Consider the following 22,257-nt stretch of genomic DNA (forward strand, 5'->3'; position numbering starts at 1 on the left):
AATCATCCGTAGACAAATTGATTTTTACATAAATTTGAATATCCTCTGTGTACGAGTGGTACTGAAAACCCCTCTCATTCAGCATTGAAGGGAACGAAGCGAAAAGGAAGTGGAGGAGGAGAGTCGGAGGAGATACAGGAGTGGTGCAAAAACGCAAGTGCATCTGAGCAAAATAAAGATGGGCACGGGTGCCACACCACCCCCTTTATCCCTGGTCCTATGTTCTCTCATTTCACAAAGACCTTAAAGTCACCCATCTTTGGTGTATTTATTGCAGTTCTGAGTGAGTAGCTTGAACAGGTGTCTGCAACCTGTGGCTCTCCAGCAGTTTTGGACTGACTCCCATGATCCCTCAACATTGACCATGCTACTTACAGCTGATGGGAGTTGTAGTCCAAAGCATCTGGTGAGCCAAAGGTTGCAGACTCCTGAGCTAGACTTTCAGTATAGGGATTTCGATGACCAACACTGCTTACCGCTTCAAATCCATCCCAATCAGTACCGTCTCTACCCATTTGTTCTAGAAAATGTACCTACTGCTCCTCTTCCCACACAATTCCACAGCCTTGTTGTTCGAACATTTGCCTCTTAGTGTTTGGCTACATTTAGGGTATATATAAAGTGTGAAAAAGAAAAGGTTAGGTGCCAGTCTTTTTAATCCTTAAACTAGTAATAACAGGGTTTGATCCCAGCAATGTTCAGAAATAACAGGGTTAAATCCCAAATGTCAGTGGTAACATGGTTGGATCCCACAAAATGTTCAAAAAATATACCAGGGTTAAATCCCAACTGCCACAAAATGTTCAAAAAATATACCAGGGTTAAATCACAACTGCCAGTTCAAATGCGCAGTAGTTCTGCTCCTCCAAGTACTTTCGAGTCTCCAACTCTCTTCAGGGAGGCTGTGTTTCTTTTCAGCTGTTGCCAATTGCTTTTTTAATTACAGTCTCAAGGAATTCTGGTCTTTGTAGTGATGGCACAATGTTTTGTTCAGGAGACCAGGAACTAACTCCCCTCCAAACACACACATCTTACCCAAAATTGGGAGAGGGTGAAAAAACATGATTATGGCTCTCCAAAGTGAGGGCATGACAACCCCCGTTGCTGCTGCCTCCAGGACCCGGGCTTCCTGCAACATTAAGTAAAAAAGAAAAGGTCAGGGGCGCACTCTAGTTCCCAGCCTTTTTAATCCTTAAACTAGTAATAACAGGGTTTGATCCCAGCAATGTTCAGAAATAACAGGGTTAAATCCCAAATGTCAGTGGTAACATGGTTGGATCCCACAAAATGTTCAAAAAATATACCAGGGTTAAATCCCAACTGCCACAAAATGTTCAAAAAATATACCAGGGTTAAATCACAACTGCCAGTTCAAATGCGCAGTAGTTCTGCTCCTCCAAGTACTTTCGAGTCTCCAACTCTCTTCAGGGAGGCTGTGTTTCTTTTCAGCTGTTTCCAATTGCTTTTTTAATTACAGTCTCACGGAATTCTGGTCTTTGTAGTGATGGCACAATGTTTTGTTCAGGAGACCAGGAACTAACTCCCCTCCAAACACACACATCTTACCCAAAATTGGGGGAGGGTGAAAAAACATGATTATGGCTCTCCAAAGTGAGGGCATGACAACCCCCGGTGCTGCTGCCTCCAGGACCCGGGCTTCCTGCAACATTAAGTAAAAAAGAAAAGGTCAGGGGCGCACTCTAGTTCCCAGCCTTTTTAATCCTTAAACTAGTAATAACAGGGTTTGATCCCAGCAATGTATATAAAGTGTGTGTGTGTGTTTTGCCATCATGCACGTTTCATCCACTGCTGGATACCAGAGCACTGTACTATAGGGCAAATGAGCAACAGGTCTTCCATGTTTCATGGTGTTACAAACACAAGTGCGCATCTTGGTACATATTACAGTAACTTGCACCAGTGCAGTGCTACTCTGTATGTTGTATGCAGCAGGGCAAAAAATATCCCACTGCAAAAATGCATTAAAAAATAGGTGTGCACTTTGACAGTTTTTTGCCCCAGTGGAAATGGCAGCAGAATTGCACTTTCTCTGGTTTGAAGTTTCTCCATAATGTGGCATTTGCTCTTGCAATGCAGCCTCTCAAGTGCATCCAAGCCAACATTCCCCATTCCATTCGGAGATCCGTGTCCGGTCCATGTTTTATCTTTGCACTTGAGACCTGGATTTCCCCATCATAAACCGAGGACTACAAGCCCAGAAAGCAAAGTTAAAACCATGACTGGACTAATGGCAGGATCTTGGCATGCATGCAAGTATGCTCCAAAGAAAACATTCCGAGTGTGTTAGCTGGGTCAGGGCAGGAAGCACGTCCCAGGTGGCTTTCTGATAGTGTAGTTGCATGGAAAAGTTCCATGTTTCTTGTGACATACCCAGTGGCGTATCCAGCCTCTTTTGACTGGAAGGGCCCAAGTGGGGCACTGACTTATACAGGGCTGGCATGAAGTACGAGCGCGCGCACACACACACACATAATCATCGTAGTTTACGATGATGGGTGGCCAATCAGATGCCACAGGTAGCACGTGCCAGTCCCTTGACATGCCATTGGAAATGCCAGAGGCATGATATTGCACAGAGGGTTGTCATATTTTACCTTGCAGCATCCACACCACAATGTAATCATCTGTATGTGAAAATTGCTACTCAGAGCTGTTGCGCTTGGGAGTTGAGGTCCGGGGTAGAATTCCGCCGATGTGTAGTGCACAGGTTCATCCCAGCAGCATACAGGTGACTAATGTCATTGCGCTGACCGGGCTGAACCCCCCCGAAATGTTAAATGAGGGGCGGGGCTTCCGTGAAGAGCCTTTAGTAGTTCAAAGTATCAGGAACATGCTTCTGGGCGTATTTTGTTTTTTCAGAGATAGTAATCTGCTCGGCTCAGATGATCAAGCACTGCCCGTTTTCCCCGAGTCACTGCCCCCCTGAGAGACACAGGCTGTTCCCAGGCTTTGCAGCCAGTGCCTCAATTAACTCGACAACACTTTTCTTTTGTCATCAGCAGCATAGCCTTTCTTATTCATAATGGTGAATTTCCAACTGAAAGACCAGTCACCTTGCAAATCTGTGACAGTTAAAGCGAGGAACATAATAAAGCACCCATTGAAAATGTGTTCATACCCATAATAATAGTTTGATAGGCTAAAAAGTAAAGTTTGCTTTGATCTCCTTAATTGAATGTTCTTTAAACCATACATAACAACACGCTGGAGGTTTGTGACAAATCTCCAAAACTAAGTGAGTTTATTACACAACTTCTTTTATTGTGTGTCTCAAAGCACTGAAAATAAAGTGAGTAAATAGATATTTTGCCTTTTGCATCTTATATTTTTGCATTCAGGATGTGGAAAATATAAGGTACACTGATATTATTTTGACTCAACATGCTGCTACAAGGATTTATATGTTGTCATGATGCCTTGCTATGCAATTTGTGTAATTTGCAAGTAAACTCTATAGGACAGTATTATTGTAGGCATTGACACCCAAAACTTTAATATTTGTTCCAAGTAAAGCGAGGAAGAAGGTGGCTCTGCCCCTTTTTTGCAGAGTTGGTTAAAATCCCTGCTTCGCTGTTTGGCATATGTCTGTGATCCCAGGCAAATAATGTAATCTCACCCTGACTTCAGCTGCAAAAATTGGAGTGCTTATAAGTAATTACGTTTACACCCTTACAATAGGACAGTTTTAATAAGTGTAGGACGCATTGGTGTGCCCTGGTGCTCCTCTGCTAGTAGCTCCAATGCTGTCATATAGAATTGCATTATTGTTGCACTGGCCCTCCCCCAGTCAGTGTACCAGAGATTCTTGTATAGGTACTAACTGTGGTAGACCCAACATTAGATTTTCTCCCCTGTTGCTCCCAGCCACTAACGTTGCTTGGGACGTCCAGAGTACTGCCCCAGACTCTGCTATGTCCTTCTATGCTATGATATTGAGTCTTTCATTGCCCACCATCTGCCATTTTCACACTTTGTAGAACCTTCAGGATCTGCAAGAAGTGGGTGTTTTCAGACTTAACGATAGAGTTAACCGATTGAACGTTGAAGCTGCACTAGAATAGTGTCAATACAATGAGTAAAGAAGGTAGATGCCACTCCCCCACAATCTCTGAAGTTAGCGCTTCTCCCAACATTTTGAAGGGTTAGCCCCCACCTACGTTTTTAACTAGGTGCACCCCTGGATGTGCTCACTCGCATTTTGTTAGGCAGAGAGGTAAGGGAAGCCTTTACTGAAACTGTCAGTGTTAAGGTTTTACTGTGCTTGTTCAAACGCAGTAAAACTTCCAAAGCTGCTACTTTCACGAAAGACTTCCATCGCCTTTCTGCATATTGCACTATTTGTATAAATATACTATTTGATAGTTGGTCCCCACCAGACCATGGGGGCGTAGAACAGTTGGGGAGAGCAGGGGTAGAGAACAGTGGGCAGGCTGGGGGGGCAGAGCCTCCAAGTTTGCCCCGTCTATTTTCTGAAGTGGCCACTCCCATCACCACTTAAACCCCCCCAAAATGTAGGTTTCGTTGCGCCCCTGGAAGCATGCTTCACCCAGACTATTGATAGGATCTGGGTTAAGGAATCTCTGATAGGCACAGATTGTAGGATCATTTAGGCCAATCACACGATACATGTAGACTCCTCCGCGGCATCCTAAGCAGCCGACTCACCCCTTGCCAGAGCGAAACCCGTTCAAATCTCCTACCCTGTGCTTTCCTCTCTTCCCATTAAATCCTTTCAATCTCCCCCTCGCATCTTTCCGCCCCTTGGAGGGAAAAACAGCCCCAAAGGAGAATAAATTAAAAGCTGGAGGTGTGGTTATCAGGAAATAATGAGCCCCCCTGGGATTGGAAGCACTGCCTGCCCGTGGGCCCCAGGGTGGTGATTATCTAACGATGATGGCTCCTCTGTCACTGCTTAATTATTCGGCCTCCTTAGAACCTTCCCCGCTGCTGCCGAAGGCGAGAGGTGCCCGGGCTGCACCGGTCATGTGGCAGCAAGCACCAGCACCTGCCGGGCCTAGCCTAGAATGGAGATGTGGGGTGGGGAGGGGTGCTCTGACAGCGCGCTTGTGGGAATAGCGTGATTTTCTATTTTGGGTGACATGTTTTGTGGTTTCACATGTAAAGAGAACCCGACCTCCATGCCCTTTGTCTAATGTACCCATTTGCTAAAATGCAGTTTTCATTAAAACGGGCATAGCTATAATAAGGAAGGGTTGCTGCAGGGCTACAATGCAATGGTTTGGCAAATGCCCCCGTCCCCCTTATATATGTGAACTTCATGCCAGCAATGGAAGGGTGTGTGTAGATTTCAAGTGATGAAAGAAACCCTCAATTTGCCTGTCCTTCTGCCACTGTGGTGGCTTTGTTCAACCCCTCCCCCCCGCCCCTCATGGTACACAAAGGGACTTTTTATTTTTCTCTTAATAGGAATTCATCTCCGTGCTGCTGCCTACGGATCAGACCCCGGCAATGACCTATTTCCTATAATGATGCTGCCGCCTGCTGCCTCTTTTCTCCTTTCATTTGGCGCTTTTTGAAGCATCACCCAGCTGTGGCGGGAGGGTTGGGGGGGAGGGGCTCCCCAAATGCTCTGCGAGATCAGTGAAAGCGAAGAAAGGCAGCACCATCCCCCTGCACCCCGGTGCCTCAGACTTACTATATGGAGTGAGGGTTCTGTCGCTGCATGAAGCCTGTTCCCAAAATAACTACTCCTTCTGGCTTTTCTCTTTCTTCCTAGTCTTCCTCCATGCCATTCTCTCCCATCGACCTACGCCCCTTACCCATGCTTCCTTGTGCGCACACTTATTTTTTCTTTTCACAACCTGATTTCTAATCTTCAGGAACCAGCAATTGCCCTTTATTCATTGAAATAATGTTTACTGCTGCTTTCAGAAAAGAGGAAAGCCCAAAACATGCTTATACTGTGCCAGCCGCCTCATAGTGCCTTGCTCCCGTGCGCAGGCTAAAGTGCTGCAGCCCCTTTTCCAGTGATGTGATAAAAACAGTAGGTTAAACCATTTGAGCCATGTCGCACGCGCCACAACGCCACCTAGTAGCCGTCGCCGAAAATTCACCTCCAGTTCAGAGCCACATCAGCAAGGCATTCTGGGTATGCACATTAGCCCAAATGCAAACCTTTTCTCCAGGAAATTGTCCAAAGAGGGCAATGCTACTTTATACATAGCTTAATCAACCCAAGACAGACATTTCTCAACACTGCAGACAACTACATACTCCCTTTGGGATCATCAGTGAAGAATAGTCTTGACAGCCTTGGGGCTGGAGCATTGGGGCATGATTTATTGGGTGTTTTGTAATAAAAACACAAACATTGGAGACCATGCCGCAGTGCACTTGCCAAAATAGCACTTACTTCTTCAGTAAGTCACGACTCATTGGAATTGTGTGCCAGGAAAACCTCCTTTTGACAAGTCTTGTCTTTAAGGTGCTGTTCTCTTAACGGTGTTTACCAGCGGGCCAGTAGCCCAGTTTGTTGTTAGAAAAGCAAGCACCCTGATGCCATGTTGAATCAATTTGTGAAATGACAATGAAGCTTGTGGGGTGAGGGGATTAATGGGAAGTAAGCCACAGACCATATGCCTTGCAGAAAGATGTTTTGGAGTTATACTACTGTTGAAATGACGTGTTAGTAAAGATTATTTCTATTGCAGGATATTGTAATTCTCAAGGATCAGGATTGTTTACAGGTAATTTGAAGGAGCTCTTTTTAATTTTTTGGGTGAAAAATTTGTAACCATTTAATCTAAAATGGAAGCGTCATTGATTCGGTGCCATACGCCCCTGTATTTTCTTTTTCCCATAACCATACATTTGCTGATATGGCAGGATTTTGTGTATGTTTTATCAAAATACCAATTGTTAGCAAGCTGGTAATGGAAATTACTTTTTTACATGACTATATGCATTGTGTAAATGCCCAATGTCCCACTCTTTTCTCCCTTTGTGTTTTTTTTCCATATTCGTGCAATCCGTTTTTCAGTGTTGAATTTTATATTGAAAAATAAGTCTTTCGTAAATGAATAGTGAGCACCTTCTCAAATATTCCAGTGGGGCTTCACGTTATCATGTTTAAAATGGCACCATGTGTCGGATCATGACTGTTGAACCCCATAAGAAGTACAAAACTGCGCTCCCCCCTCCCCATAAAAAAATCAAAAACTATTTTGAAACCATTAGTGGCGGTTTCTTGACTGTACAATGTACGTGCCTTTCTTTGGCGAGCTCAGGTATTAAATGCCTCTGGCTAGGTGGGATCTCCAAGAGGTGGCTTATATATCTGGCTGAATTTTGGGGGGACTTCCCGACTTTCATTTAAAAAATGAATACATTCTGGGAGGTGTAGTTTTTTTCTAAACTCTGATTGATCCTAACATCTGCTGCCAGTGTTGCAAGAAAGAAAAAACTGGAAAAGTGTTCACCTTCTGGAATTGTTATCTGGGGAAAAATAGTGGCAACTTAAAACAAAAAGGGAGTAAACTACACACACTTTAAAATCTTATCCGGAGCACCAGCCACCGCAGAGCCCAAAGCAGGCTTTTCATACATTGGTGGGCGATGCATGGTCTTCGCAGTGGGGGTCCGTAGCCCACTTCAGGAGATTTCCACATTGCTCTCCCTTTTCTGAGATGGGCAGGGAAGAAAGGAAGTGAAGTCCTTGATCCTACTCTACTGTAGACTTGCTGGACACAAATAAGGCTTCCAATGGGGCAAAGCCTGCCCCAACGTGCATGCAGTCTCATTATGGTGTATTAAGCTCATAGATTAAATTCTCTGTTTTTGACTCTGCTGCATGTAGCATTGCCACCCTTTTCTGCCAGCATCCACCCCTCTTTGAATTCTTTTTAAAGGAATTGTTAAAAACCCTTTAAATGTGACTGCCTGTCCAAAAAGTCAAATGATAGATGAGGCGTGGGAAAATCAAAGTGAAAAATGCCTTCTTCCTTTAATAAGCAAACCTGAAGCTTCTGTCGGACACCTGGGACTTCCGCTAGCCGCTGGGGCCTTTGATCAATGTGTGAGCAATGCTGACCAATCACAAGGTTTGCTCAGGGGTTCACTTCCCCTTTCATTTCCACTTTCCATGGTCCAGTGCCTTAGACCAACCTGCAAAGGCTGGCATCCCTGCCAGTGGCATTTGTGACACCATGTCAATGATTACAATACTGTTACATTGTAGCAAGTGTCTCCCGGTACCCCAAATGTATCCTCTGGCAGACACCAGTCCCCTGTTTTCTGTAACATTGTGTGTCTTTCTTCCTATCTGGTCTTGGTTGCCACCACAGGTCTTTGGCACCAGATACATATTATTCTCAAATCTAGGATCTCCCATTTTCGCTCTAGCTGCTTGTTCCTCGCTCTTTTGATTCCAATAGATAATGTGCAGCTGGTTTATAGTGATATTATCAAAAACATCTTACCGATGTTGAATGTATATATTACATACTTATAATTGCCATGGTCATTTATTCGAAAAATAAATTGTAAAAAGATTTGATAACCCAATGCCAAAATATCAATGCTAACTTGTCCAAAAAAATAACGATGTCATGGGGGGGTCCCCCCCATCCCCCAAACCCTCTACTACACACGGAACCCTCACACCCTCCGCAACAATCACTAAATTATTGAATTAATGTTACCATACACTTACATTGTATTTTGAATTATTATTACATTTTAGAAGTAAATGTTTTCGAGATCGTTTTTTCTAAATAATATTTTCGACATATTAACTTTCGAAAATATTACATTCAAAAATATAACTGGATACCTGTGCAGCTATGTGGCTCAGTGGACTAAAGCATCCAGTACAGTAACCTGTGTTTGCCCTCCTGGCCACAGGTTTGAATCCCAGCAGGCTCTTCATCCTTCCGAGATCAATAAAATGAGAACCACTAGGTTGGGTAACAATAAACATCTGTTATCTGTCAATAGCACCAAGACCCTCTGGAGGTGAATGTGTGCTCTACAAATACACCTACATCTGTTATGTTATTAGTTTGAAGGGATGCTAATATAACTTTGGACTTGTTGAACCTACTTGCTTTCATACAGCTCGTCGTTTCTTCCCTTCCCTCCCACCGTCCAAGCTTTGAATTGTCATCCCTCATTTTCCCTGTATTAGTTTCCTGATCGCTTTCTCTGTTATTAAGGCGCCACTTCACAATCAGTAGAAAAGTGTGAAAGCAAAGCACAGTGATGGGTGTTTGGCAGAGTCATAAGCTTTTTGAAAAAGAATCCCAAACTACATGGAAGGAAAATCCATAGCTTGGAGAACCCCAGGAAGGGTTTATATTGACCCTCTGACCATATGTAAAAAATATGATGGAAACTTGGGCTCATTTTCTGCTACTGTAGACTTCTGGGGTTTGTGTTGCGGGTTGATAGGATCATTTGAGTTCCGAGGGGTGGGGGGGGATTACGATAACATTTTTCTTTTCTGAGCCAATTTACTGTTTCATTGAAACCTCACTCGGAATATCATCCTGGAGAAGATTACCAAAGGAATTGGAGCATGCACATATATGTTCTGCATGCACAAACAGAGTTTGCTCATGTACAATACTGCTAGTGAAAATGATAAATGCACCAGTGCTGAAACGCCTGTACATGCTCAAAATGCATTTACCTGCGAGTTGTTTGGGGTAATATGACTTCCATTCCTTCTAATCTATGCGATTTACTTTTCTTTTGTCCTTTCCCTTCCTGCCTTTTTATGGACCTCATAGGGCCATAGCACAACATTAATGCATCCCCTACAAAATGTGGTTAGGGGCTACTGTTGTGCCTGCCATCCTGATGCTTACACAAGAATTAGAGTAATCTGATGGGCTCTTCATAGTGGGCACCAGTCCCACGTGATGCTCTGTTGGAAGGGGGTGGTAGATATGCTCCTTAATCTTCGGTGCTTCAGTGTGTAAGCCATGTTAACTACGTGTCCATATTACGCCAATCAGGACTGTGCATGCTCATGTTCTTCTGTTGTGTTTGAGAAAAAGCTCCCAGTCTGAAAGGGTTGCCAGAACACAAGCCCGGCAACCCCCCCAGGCAGACATTTAGATCGGCGTATATGGCAGGAAGCATCAAGACATTTTGCAGCTAGCCATTGAGGTCAGTGTATTTCTGATAAAATATCAGACGTCTCACTGGTTTTGGTAATCTCATGACTGGATTCTCTATTTTGGCCCCTCACCACCATCAGACCTTTCAATTGTTCCTTGGCATTTCATTTCTGATCTTCCATCGGTCGGAACACTTTAAGGATCCAACCTCTTCTTCACCAAAGTTTGCCTCTTTTGCCAGTTTAATTGGGCTTTGGTTGTTGGCTGTCATTTGGACAGCCATACTCCCTGTATCAAGCAGTCGAAAACCACAATGGTTCTTGATCGTCAAGTGCGTCATTTGTTCATGATTTAGAATTGGTACAAAGACAGTCCTACCCCTTATTCAACTATTATGTTCCAATTGGAGTTGATAACTCTTCGAAGGCTTGATGATGTGGGTCAAACCATTGAACAATATAGTCCAACAGAAGTTAGCAGGAATATATTGGCTTGGCATCGTAGCAAACAGACTACTGCAGGATCATGAAGAGCCAGGGGTCGAAATTCAGATTTCAGGAGCAGGTTATCGGGCATCACACAGTAGGCAGGAGCTACCACTGGGGAACCAGGAGCGAGCACACAGCATGCTGCCAATCTAACTTCCACATGAGATGCAAACTTTAACTTTTTGTCCATCATATACGATCTATTTAGCTGTAAATGTCCTCTAGATGTTTCGAATGCTTCGCTATACAAATTCCCAAATACACAAACTGATTGTCACATTGGAATGTGTGCATGGCACAATCTGACCTGGGAAGGCAAACGTAGCTGTTGGTGCCATGTTAACCAGGCTTTGCTGTGCTAGAAGCAGGAGCTAAATAGCTTCCAGCAACTTCAGATCCTGAAGATCAAATGTAGGTCATATACTCTGTAAGGTGGCATACAAACGTAATGGCCACCACATAACCCTTCAACAACCAGGACTTTAGTTGACCTCTAGATAGCTTGTGCCCGTTTCTGGCTGCAATTGTGTGTGTGTGTTTTCAGACATGTTGAAAAACCTGCATGACTTTTCTTTGTAACGTTGCCCTTTTTACTAGAATCTGTCTTGTCAGCACTTTGGTAATCATTTTACAAGCGTGACTTAAGATTGAATAATTCTCTGCTCATGTCTAAGTTGTCTCCTCTCATTCATATTAACTAGTTCCTGGATCGTCTGCGAACTCCAATGCTGGGGCGGCAATGAATTCCTTGACCTCACTGGGAACGCTACAGGGATTGGCCGGGGCGACCGTCGGATTGAACAATATTAATGCACTAGCAGGTACCGTAAACAGTGAGTATTTATTACTGTGGTGGATCGCTTTACCAATTACCGCAGGAGCCCGAGTATGCCACTTTTCAGGGATACCCCAGTTGCCTTCTCAATCTATGTTGGCACATCCAACTGGACTCTTTAAAAAAAGTTCAAAAGGGGTAGTAAGTGGGGTTCTGCTTCTGCTGACATTGTGAGGGAGGGCCCACTTTGCACCACAAACACATTTTTATAGAGGAGTTAGGCAAATTACTTTTAGAATTTCTCCATATTATTATTTTCATCACTCGCGTGTTTCTTGAGTGCCTCTCTCTAAAATAGGGACCCTTTGCCCAAACCAAATTTTGTAATTTCCCCCACACCATATAGTCAACAAATGTTCAAGGATTCCATCGCTCGATAACTGCTGCACGATAACTTGCAGCATTTTACAAGGGTATGCAGCGTGTGGCTCTCCAGATGCGTTTGGACTACAACTGCTGTGATCCCGCATCATGGACTGTCCTGGTTAGGGTTGATGAGAGTTGTAGTCGGAAGAGCATAAATGATTTCACACCCCTGCTCCACACAAATCAATTAGTCTTCGACAGTACCTCTTATCTGATACTCTGCACAGCCTGTAGCAGTAAGGAGCCATGTGCTCAACGTTTCCAACCTGCCACAGTTTGAACTGATTACCTCCAGCAATACACTTTTTTTATCTGAATTTGTTGTGTACATTTGTGCCAAAATAGCAAAATGCGTCCATTCATAAGGCCCTGTAATTAATTTTCCCCACCCCAATCTTCGCCCCATAAAGAGCTACCAGGCGTTCTGATTGCGGAATGCACTCCGTAGTCGTATTGCTTTATTAGCAGTCCATAACCAATAAGCCGCTCGTTTTTTTTTATTGCTAATCGTGCCAAAATAACCTCAGTCATATCCCAGATAATTGAATAGACTTGTTATGAAGCCATGGACACATTTTTTTATTGTTGATGGCAGAAATCTTAGACAAAGGGGACAATTTTCCCGTGCACTTTGCCACCTCCTTGACAATGACAGAGAAGAAATACTTCTGCTGGGTTCTTAGCAGAAAAGATGAAACTGAACAACTCTGAACAGGAAGAAAACTCCCATAAACCGAAAAATGTATTACGGTAACAATATCGAAACTGAAATAGAAAAACGGGGTGAGTTGTTGGAATTATTGGATATAGATAGGTGGTAAAAATGGACGTCGAAGGAGAATTTTGGAGAAAAGAAAAGACGTCCATTTCAACCACTCAATTTTGGTTAGAAATGGTTAGAAATGTACAGCCAGCATGCGCTTGGAAACACGATCAATAGATCCGAATTAATCTCTACAAACCAAAAGAAACCAACTAAAAAGGTTCCCAGGTAGTTCACAAGTGTTCTTCCCGAACTGATCGTTTAGCGCTTCCCGGCGTTATTGATTACTTTCCTTGGTTAAGGTCTCGGTGCTTCATAAGTGAATTTGCATTATATTACATTTAATTACTTTGAGATTCCTAGGAGAAACCTATACACATTTTAAAGATGGTCTAATTGGTTCATCCTATGAATGCTGAGTGATGGTTACAGTTTTAACTGTGTACCTCCTACTCACGGAACAATGATGCCTCGGCCTCCCGCTCCAACAGAAATGTGTTTGAATATGGAGTAAGCGTGCCCATGCAACAGATTTTAACTGCTTCCACATTAAAATGATGTGGTGGACATGGGTTCTTAACGATTTACTCAAGGTCAAGTGTGCAACTTAATATTTTAATATGCTCACATTCCAGATTTGAATGCGGTGCGGTGCCGCAACCATCGGAGCGCATCCTCCTTTTGCCTGTTATGCTTTGCACACTCTGTTTCCACCATAGCCCAGACACAAATGCGCTTTTCCTTGTGGAATTTTTTGTGTGGTTTTCTAGAAAATAAAAAGTGCTTTCTGTTTCCCATGATTGGATGACTACTCTCAATATATGAGGGACTTTGGGATCCATTCATTGGCCATAGTGTGGCGCTGTTATACGAAAGGAAATGGCAACAGAGTGGGGGGCGGCCTACGCATTGGTTACCCTTCACCGGCTCTTTGCAGATGCTAGTGAAGAGTGAGTTTCACACAGTTTCACTTAAACTACGTTATTTGTTCTAATATCACGTTTTAAAAAAGCATAAATACTAGATCTTGTAAAGAGTCTTCTTTCATGCTGGTGCTTAGCCTTGAATTGTGTCTGGAGCGTAAGTGCTGGCGGCCATCTTTTTTCAGTTTCGTTCTTTTCTCAGAGCTCCAATCAGCCAGCCCCCTGCCTTTGTTTTGAGAACAGGCTTTGCGTGAGGAACCGTGCTCCCTTAATTAGCCGAGCACTCTGGGTAAGAGCAAACCTGCTAATAAGAGTAAGAACCGCTGCATTATGTTTGGCAGTGGTCAAAGTCTTTAAACCTTGCATCAAAAATCTCAACAAATGAGTAAAGTGGTTGCAGCTTAGAATAACACAGTAAGAAACCCTTAAATGTCTGACCTGAAACAATGCTGAAAAAATGCCCTTTCAAGGACATAGGCAGCACTCATTTTTGTTAGCAATGTTCGGGTTTTGGAGGGTATATCACATAATTTGCCATGTCACGTGACAAGGGCAAACCGTTTTCTTTTGATTTGTTGTTTAGTTATATACAGACATGAATACCGCTCGTTGCCTTCACTACAGTTGAACTACATCCCTACCTCTTGCCCTGATACGAAGGCGATTCCTTGAACACTGCATCCGTTCTAGATCTGGAGTCGTGCATCATGGCACCATTCATTTCACCAGCCAATGGGGGAAGAGGGTACACAATGCATCCCTAATGGATGGGTTTCTTTTTAGTATCCATGCTGCAAGTCGGACCACCGACTTAAAATCAAATTGAGGCACCCAGCTACAGGGGTATATCAGTGCTTCATGCCTCGTTGGGAGTGCAGCAGTAACTATTTTACAGCCCGTATTTCCAACCCCTCCCCCCGGAATATGAATTTTAAAACCCAGAAAAATAATGGCATTACAGGGCTCCCTAGTACCACCAATCCTCAATGAGGTCCTATGAATGGGGAACAACAAAAACTGGTAATCAGACAGACTTCGTAGTTACCACTACTGGTTATGGTAATTTTATTTTGTGGTGTTTTGCCTCCCTTGATAACACCAAACTCCTCCTATAGTAGGCCTTATAAATGATTGCTTATAAATAAGTGATATTCATTTGAACTACATGGCAAAAGAAAACCTTTTGGTCACTATAGCACCCAGTAAACACAGTAATAGAAACACTAGGTAGCCCCTTTAATCCACAGTGCTCAGTCCATCCTCCCATTTTATTATTATTATTTATTATTTTAAAATATTAACAGTATTACATGAAATTGCCTGCATATTCCTAGTTTTCCAAATTGGTGCACCCTCTACCTATCCTGAAGACGTTGATTATGCATTCACAGCAGCAAAGAAAGATGTCGTAGAGTGTTCAGAATTTGGTTGCAGTTTTGGTTGGGTTGTGGTCAGATGGCGGGCGGGGCTAGGTCTAGCATTGAAACTAAGTGCATCCAGTCACGGGTATTGAAGCGAAAGTCGAGCCAAGTGGCACACAGAGAAGGCACTGCACTGCACCTGCCTCACTGATCATCGTTAGTGCTTTCACAGACTATGTCTGGCATTGGAAAAAAAAACAAACAAACTGGCGATCCACCACAATGAGCGCGTGCTACAACCTCTCACAAACCCATCACATGAAATTGGTCACACTACCACCCTATCGCAGCCGATAATGTGTCCCTTTTGTCTCTCCGGTGTTCGTTCTGTTGAGTACATTTGGTGTTTTTGTGGTCTTGAACCCCTCCCTCCCTCCATCAACCAAGTGGTAGAAAGGTCACATTGTGTTTCTTTTTAAGAGCGAACCCCCACCTTTTCCTTTCCTTTTGTTGTTGGCAATTTCCATTGCAGCTTTTTCTTTAGACAATTTTAAGCCTTTGTGGTCATGTCTAGCTTAGCAGCTTCAACTAGTCATTCTGCCTGTTGCCCAAGGTCTTTTATGTGTGTGTGAGTGCTTTTGATAATTTTGTGGTTCTGTTGAAAAAGATGCGCCTCGACTATGCAGTTTAGTATCTTCCATTTAGTGCTAATTGTCCCATAAACCACGTAATTTCATTATTTCGTTTATTTGGCATGCATTATACTTTTCATTAGTGCTTGAAGCGCTTGGCAGCATTTAGCAGTGTCTGTTGTGTATGTTTTGTATTTGTGATGTACAATAGAAGGCTGCATCCTGGCAGTGAATCATCTTGGACTTCTCCCCTCAAAGTAGAATTTGGCTTTTGAGCTTCATTGGATAAAGACAGTACCTGGAAAGTATTCTGTGTCCAGATTAATGTTCTGTATTTCTTTGAGTAGCCAAGGATATAGTTTATCTACAGTTTCTTCTCCAAGATACACTGGATCAAGAAAGGAAATGGAACATTTTATTTTTCCAGGGTATGTTCGGGATACTGAATCTTGGGCTGAGGGCGTAACTCATATACTGACTTCATTTAGTGGCTGTCCTTGGTTTAACATTTTGTGGCGAATTCTTTGTTGGCTAGTTCCTGATAGCTTTGATTTAAATTCAAAGATTAGGCTTGGGTCTAGGAAGGTTAAGGAAGCCCCTCCTTTCCTGCGGAATTTGCATGTGGTCCAATATCGTTGTACGCCGTTGTGCTTAACCGTGATGATCCAGTGTGCTTCGTGTTCCAATTTCAGTCTGGTGGAGTGTGGAATTTGCATGCACTGCAGTCATTGTTGGTGTAAAAAAAACAAAAAAAAAACTGCCAACTTATTTTGGAAAGCACTAATGAACAAGTGCAATTTCTTTTCTTTATTGTTGGGTTTTTTGTAAAGTTGCTCAAATGCTCTCAGGTATGGCGGCTCTCAACGGGGGACTTGGCGCAACTGGGTTGACGAATGGCTCCGCCGGCACAATGGACGCCCTCACACAGGCCTACTCAGGAATTCAGCAGTATGCCGCCGCGGCACTGCCAACATTGTACAGTCAGAGTTTGCTACAACAACAAAGTGCTGCAGGCAGCCAGAAAGAAGGTAAGCAGATGGCACAAATTACCAATTCCAATCCGTGATCAATAATGCGCACATTCTGAAACGTTTGGCCAAAATGCTCTGTCTGCTTTGTTTTAGGATATCTAATTGATAGTTCTGTGTTCTACCAAACAATCCTTTATGCTTTCAGCCATTTTAGTATTAATGAAGAGGATTGAAAAGTGGCTTTTTTGTGTGCATTTGATGAGAACACAAAATTTGCAAACAGTACTGTGAGTGGATTTTTTATTTCGGATATAGGATAATCAATAAAACACATACAAACATAAAAGTACAAAAACATCATAAAATCATATTCTTAAATTCATATTAAAGTATCATGGAACACTTTGTTGTAATCACATAACAATATCATAAAGTTAATCCATCAAGCATGGCTCTTCTTTTCCAAGCGTGGTGTAGAAAACAAGCAAATTGAAACATGCTAATTACATCAGTTATGATATGATATGGCATTAATAACGTGCCTATACACAAGTGTTTCATGGCGCGACAAGGCAAGGGAAGGGAGACGGGGGGCCAGGAGGGAGAGACAAAAACAACGATCTTACTAGGCCTAGTGACATTGAGATTGCGCAAGTGCAGGGGAACGGGGGATGGGAGAAGTGCCGGGGGAGGGGGAATGATGGGCAAGTGCTGGACATGGATTCAATGCAACAAGTAGTGCAGCCAACTGGTGGCAAGTGTGAGTGTTAAAAGTGCAGAAAACAGGTGTCTAATAATTGCAGGAAACAGCAGTGTAGGGTTACAGATACAGACCACAAGTGCTGGAGATGCCAGGGGGCAGTGCGGGTGTGCAACTGGGCGGGCAGGGACATGTGCCTGAGTTCAGAAGGTAGCCAGGTGACCATTGCAGTATCAGACCAGAGATCAGCAGGGGAGAGGATCAGCAGGGGAGAGGAAGAGAGAAGGCAGAAGCAAAGAGGAAGGTCTAGAGGTGCTTGCGGAACCAGAGATGTTTCTGCTCAAGTTTCAGAGAGGCAGGTGCCAGCCGAAAAAAGAGATCTGCCCCCAACTAAAAGCGACTGACCCTCAAGGAGTTGGAGGTGGAGGAGCGAAGAGCTCAAGCTCAAGTAGGAAGATATTTCCAGAGAGAGAGTTGGCGGTATTGTGGTCCCAGGCCCAAGAAGGCCTTGTAGGCAGTTGCCAGTCAAAGGATCGACAGTGAAAGGGTTGACAGGTCAAAGGATCAACACCAAAGGGTCGACAAGTCAAAGGATCACATTTTCTTTGGCTAAAACCCCCTTTTTTGGCTAAAACCCACTTTTTTTCCCTAATCGAAAACCTAAAAAAATATAATTTAAAAAAGAAATTCGATCCTTTCACCTGTCGACCCTTTAGATTCGATCCTTTGACTAGACACCCTTGTAGGCAATGCAGAGTGTCTTGAACTTGGTCCTTGCTGCCACTAGGATCCAATGGAGAGATTGCAGGGCTGGAGGGATATGATCCCTGGGCTTGAGGCCAAGGACAAGCCTCGCAGTTCTGTTCTGGTTAAGTGTAGAGGACGGAGAGTAGAGGCAGGTAGATTTAGAAAGAAGCTGTCCAGCCTAGAGTGAACCAGAGCTCTGGAGACAGTGAGCTTCTGGGGGGAGGTGAGGAAAGGAAGAATACATCTGAAGAGGTGCAGCTGGTAGATTGACTTCTTAGAGACATCAGAGGTGTGAGGAGAGAAGGAGAGTGTAGTCGAAGATGTCCCTGAGATTTTTAGCCTCACAGGTGGAAGCAGGAAGAGGGCCCAGAGTGGGCAGCCAGAGAGTGACAGGAAAGGAAGGTGCAGGTTTTACAATGAGGAGGATATCTGTCTTACTAGCATTAAATCGGAGATCATTGGTGGCCCATCACTCCCGGATTGCAGGCAAACAATCCGGCATGAGAGAGGGAGAATAGGCGGCTGAGGGGAGATTGAAAGCGAGCTGAGTGTCATCTGCATAGCACTGAAAGTTGAGCAGAGAGCAGCACTGCGGTGGGTGAGAGGTGCCAGGTATTGGTTGAACAGCCAGAGAGAAAGAATTAGACCCCTGGTGGACACCACTGGTAGAGAATGAGATAGAGGAGAAGTAGTACCCAACTTGGATCTGGCAGGGTCAGTCCGAGAAGAAACCGGTCAGCCAGGCCAGGGTCTGATCAGTGATATCCAGGTAATCATGGAGCCGGTTGAGCAGGATGGCATGGTTGACTGTGTCAAAAGCAGAAGAGAGATAGAGTAGGATGAGAACAGAGGGGTGGTTTGCATCAAGGTTAGAGAGCAGGCCTTAACGAATGTTCATCTTTTAATGACAGCATAATCGAAAAGCAGGTCTTCACTGCCGGAGGACAGAACCCTTCATAATTAGTAATGATACTGTTTTGTAAGTGCTTGGATAAGGGGCAGAAGATCACCAAATGAGTCATGGTTTCAACATCTCGCACCAAAAGCTCAGCGCACCGTGTATACCGAACTGAAGCCACCTACAGCACACCACTTCTCCCACTCTCCTACTCCCCCTCCACCCGACTAACCGTACCCACCCTCCTCCTTGTTCACAGATCCGCCAGAGCTCCTGGGGACCAACTCCATTGGTGACGGTGCGCTATATAAATACCTTTAACATCCCCACAGAGACATGTTGTATTGATGAGAGGACCCAATAGCCCATCTACTGGTTGCTGCCTTGGCCTGTATTACATTAAATCTTGCGTGGACCAGTAGTGACCAGTGATACGAATCTGTAACAAAGACAAGGTATGAGGCCATTTAGTTGGAGAGTGAACGTGGAAGATATTGTTGTACTCTGGATTCTCGAAGGATAAGAGCCTCTCAGTTACTAAAGTATTGAGATAAACACAGTTGTAACATTTAATGAGTTGTTAAAACAGGAGTCCATACCCACAGACCGAAGGGCCTTTTTAATGTATGCCAGCCACTCAATCTTCTGCAGCTCTGGAACCGACCTCAGGATTCCTTGGTCTGATGACGAAAGGCAGGACAATGGGTGGGATTTCTCAGCAGTAGTCTTGAGGGAGGACTTCTGGCACGGCTTTCATCAACTTCTTTGGTCACTCTGTGGTTTTGGCACTTTTCTGCAGCACCAACAAAGGATGTGATTCATCTGGTCGATCTTCTTTGGTTCCTGCAGTCCTGCACTCTGATGAGGGGGTCTGGACGGGTTGGATGGTGTCTCTGGAGTGTCCTTGAGGGCTCAAAAAAGAATTGGACAGATTCTGTCTTTACATGATGATGCACTCAAAATGGGTAGCAAGTGTCCTGGTATTGGGATTCCGCAGCTCTGTAAACTCAAAGGACCTCGGGAGAATGCTCAAATCAAAGTTAGCCTTGGGCCTGGTTGTTCACACCAGTCAAAAAGGAGTCCTCCTCTTAGGAGTTCCTCTGTCACAAGGAAAACAGGGTCAGGACAGCAGTGGTCTCTTCAGTGTTACAAAGGAAAGGGTCTGCAGGCTTCTCCGGTCTTCTTCGGTTACTTCAGCTTCCAGTGGCCAACTTGCTTTTCACTCCAGGAGCCTCACCTTGTATACAGTTCTATCACTCACTACCCTGGAGTCTTCCTCAGCAGTTTACAGAATGGGGTGTTGTTTGGCTGTCCAATCAGTCTGCCACTGGGAGCTGGTCCCATTCAGGCACTCTGGCAGACAAAGGACAGGGGGGCAGAAAACTCCTCCCTCACTTCCTGCCTGCCGAGACACTCTCGAGCCTAGGCTGGGACAACCACAGGTTCCTGCCAAAGGCAAAACACACACATACAGGCCTCCGCCCTCCCAGAATGGTAGAAGAAGGGCTGACAAAGTACAACCATGCTAGTAATGGCGAAATAAGAAGGGAGGCCCCAAGTTGTTACTTGGGTGCCCTATGGTGCACTACCGGGGCTATGGACTTAGCCTGCAGTAGAAAGATTACACAATAGTTGGTAGAACACATCCGCTGCCACCAGCCATAACTAGGGGATTGTCTAAGTGATTCAAAAGTCACAGAAGCAGAGAGAAGGGGGATGCTAGGAATCCCTTTGGCACACCCCGTGGTGTGCCAATCTCTCAGACAATGTTTTAGGAGAGATACTAAGTATCTCTCTATCCTTAAGAACTGTAGTTACTCTAGGACAAAGAAAAGAATCTCAAAGGAGGACCCTAAGGGTCCCCAGCAACACTGCCCATAAGGAGCTGTTTGCTGCAATAGTAAAATACAGATGCACTTAGATGGAATTCTTGACTCTAGTCTGCTCCGCATCTAGGCAGGATTAAAAATGTTAGCATGCACCACACTTAGATGGCCTTTCTGACTGAGAGTCCTCGCATATGGAGGGTGTCCAGAAGTGCTCATGCCTTGAGGGAACCTCTCCCTGGGTGCCAGCGTATCACGGGTGAAGGGCCCTCGGGTTTCGTGTATACCGATCTTGATTCCTGAGAGGGGCTTGCCATAGACATGCTGTCGACATCGCCATCAACAGCCCCTGTCACTCTACCTTGCCTTCCACAGCATAGGCTGCCATAGACTTTAATAATACATATCTAGGAAGACTTGTGACCACTGTAAATGGATTGTAAATGTTGCCTTGTGATGCATATGCTAGTGACACATATTTAGGGAACAAAACTTTAGCTCGCGTCGCATCTATATAGAAATGTGATTGTTAGCATGTGCCACACTCTGGATTCTTAACTTTAGCCCGTGTCGCATCTAGATAGAAATGTTATCCTTACCATGCACCACACTTAGAATTTTAAAACTTTAGCTTGCGTTTCATTTCGATAGAAATGTATATGTCAGCATGTACCGCACCTAGATGGAATCCCATAATTGCAATGGACAGCAATGCCAACTAACCAACCAACTAACAATTCCATCCCTCTGCATACACCTCTCAAACTCTAACCAAACACAACCACAAGCCTAAAACGCAGCAATCCGCACAAACTTCACAACAATGCAACAAAAAAACATACCACACATAGACTTGCACAACAGCACACGATGACTACGGACCGTAAAACACCCCAAGCCCAGCCAACGGACCCACCGGGCTGAGGCTGCCAACAGCACATCACTGCTCTCTTGCACTTTTCCAGCTTATTCCCACTAACCCACCCCTTCTCCTCCCCTTTTTCAGAGCCGCCAGAGCGCCAAGGGACCACTACGGTGGTGATAGTGCGCGGTACAAATGTCCTTTAACATTAACATGCCTTTAGGAGTTTATGGGGGAAAATAGACTCCATAGAATAGGAAGAATACAAAGAATAGAGTTACAAAAGACAGAACCAATAAGAATGAATGAGTGGAAAAAGTCTCCACTTATTCAGGATTTCAGAAAAAGGTCCAGAAGTCCAGCAAAAGGTGCTGGGGCTCTCATGAGGAGAGGGCATGAAGCATACACGTGATACATCTCCCTAACACACCCTCAATAAACGGAGAGGACATTATTCTTAGATTGCAGCCCCCTAGATTCCTTGAGACCCATAGTTCACCACCATAGGCGCCCAACCCTTTCCCTTTGTAGGCAGTTGGGTGTTTTCTTCAATCTCCTTGCGTACATGTTATCTTTCCATGCAAGCTGGTTGTTAAAAGAAATACCTATTCAAAATGCCGGCAGAAGGTTAATTTTTAGTCCCGTAGGTAGACGCCCAGGTTGTACTGCCTGCTGGATGTAAAGCACATGACAAAACATTCTCTTTGTTGACCTTAAGTCGCAGTTGGTTCATAACATACACGTAGCCTTCCACTAGAGTCTGCAGGGACTTTGGTGTTCTA

At 44.3% G+C, this 22,257-nt stretch overlaps 1 protein-coding gene across 20 annotated transcripts in view; it reads left to right on the forward strand.

Moving 5' to 3' along the window:
• CELF2 (CUGBP Elav-like family member 2) overlaps window positions 1–22,257 on the forward strand; it is a 1,289,895-nt gene that overhangs the window by 1,213,348 nt on the left and 54,290 nt on the right. For 10 of the 20 annotated variants that reach the window (XM_069629690.1, XM_069629687.1, XM_069629686.1 and 7 more), the window contains 3 exons: window positions 6,693–6,728; window positions 11,293–11,424; window positions 16,302–16,499. In XM_069629690.1, coding sequence (XP_069485791.1) covers window positions 6,693–6,728; window positions 11,293–11,424; window positions 16,302–16,499 — 366 coding nt within the window. The remainder of the gene's footprint in view (window positions 1–6,692; window positions 6,729–11,292; window positions 11,425–16,301; window positions 16,500–22,257) is intronic. The other 10 variants (XM_069629689.1, XM_069629701.1, XM_069629696.1 and 7 more) reach the window with 3 other exon arrangements.

This window comes from Ambystoma mexicanum, chromosome 12, assembly GCF_040938575.1.
Source record: "Ambystoma mexicanum isolate Mex_15411 chromosome 12, UKY_AmexF1_1, whole genome shotgun sequence".
NCBI lineage: Eukaryota > Metazoa > Chordata > Amphibia > Caudata > Ambystomatidae > Ambystoma > Ambystoma mexicanum.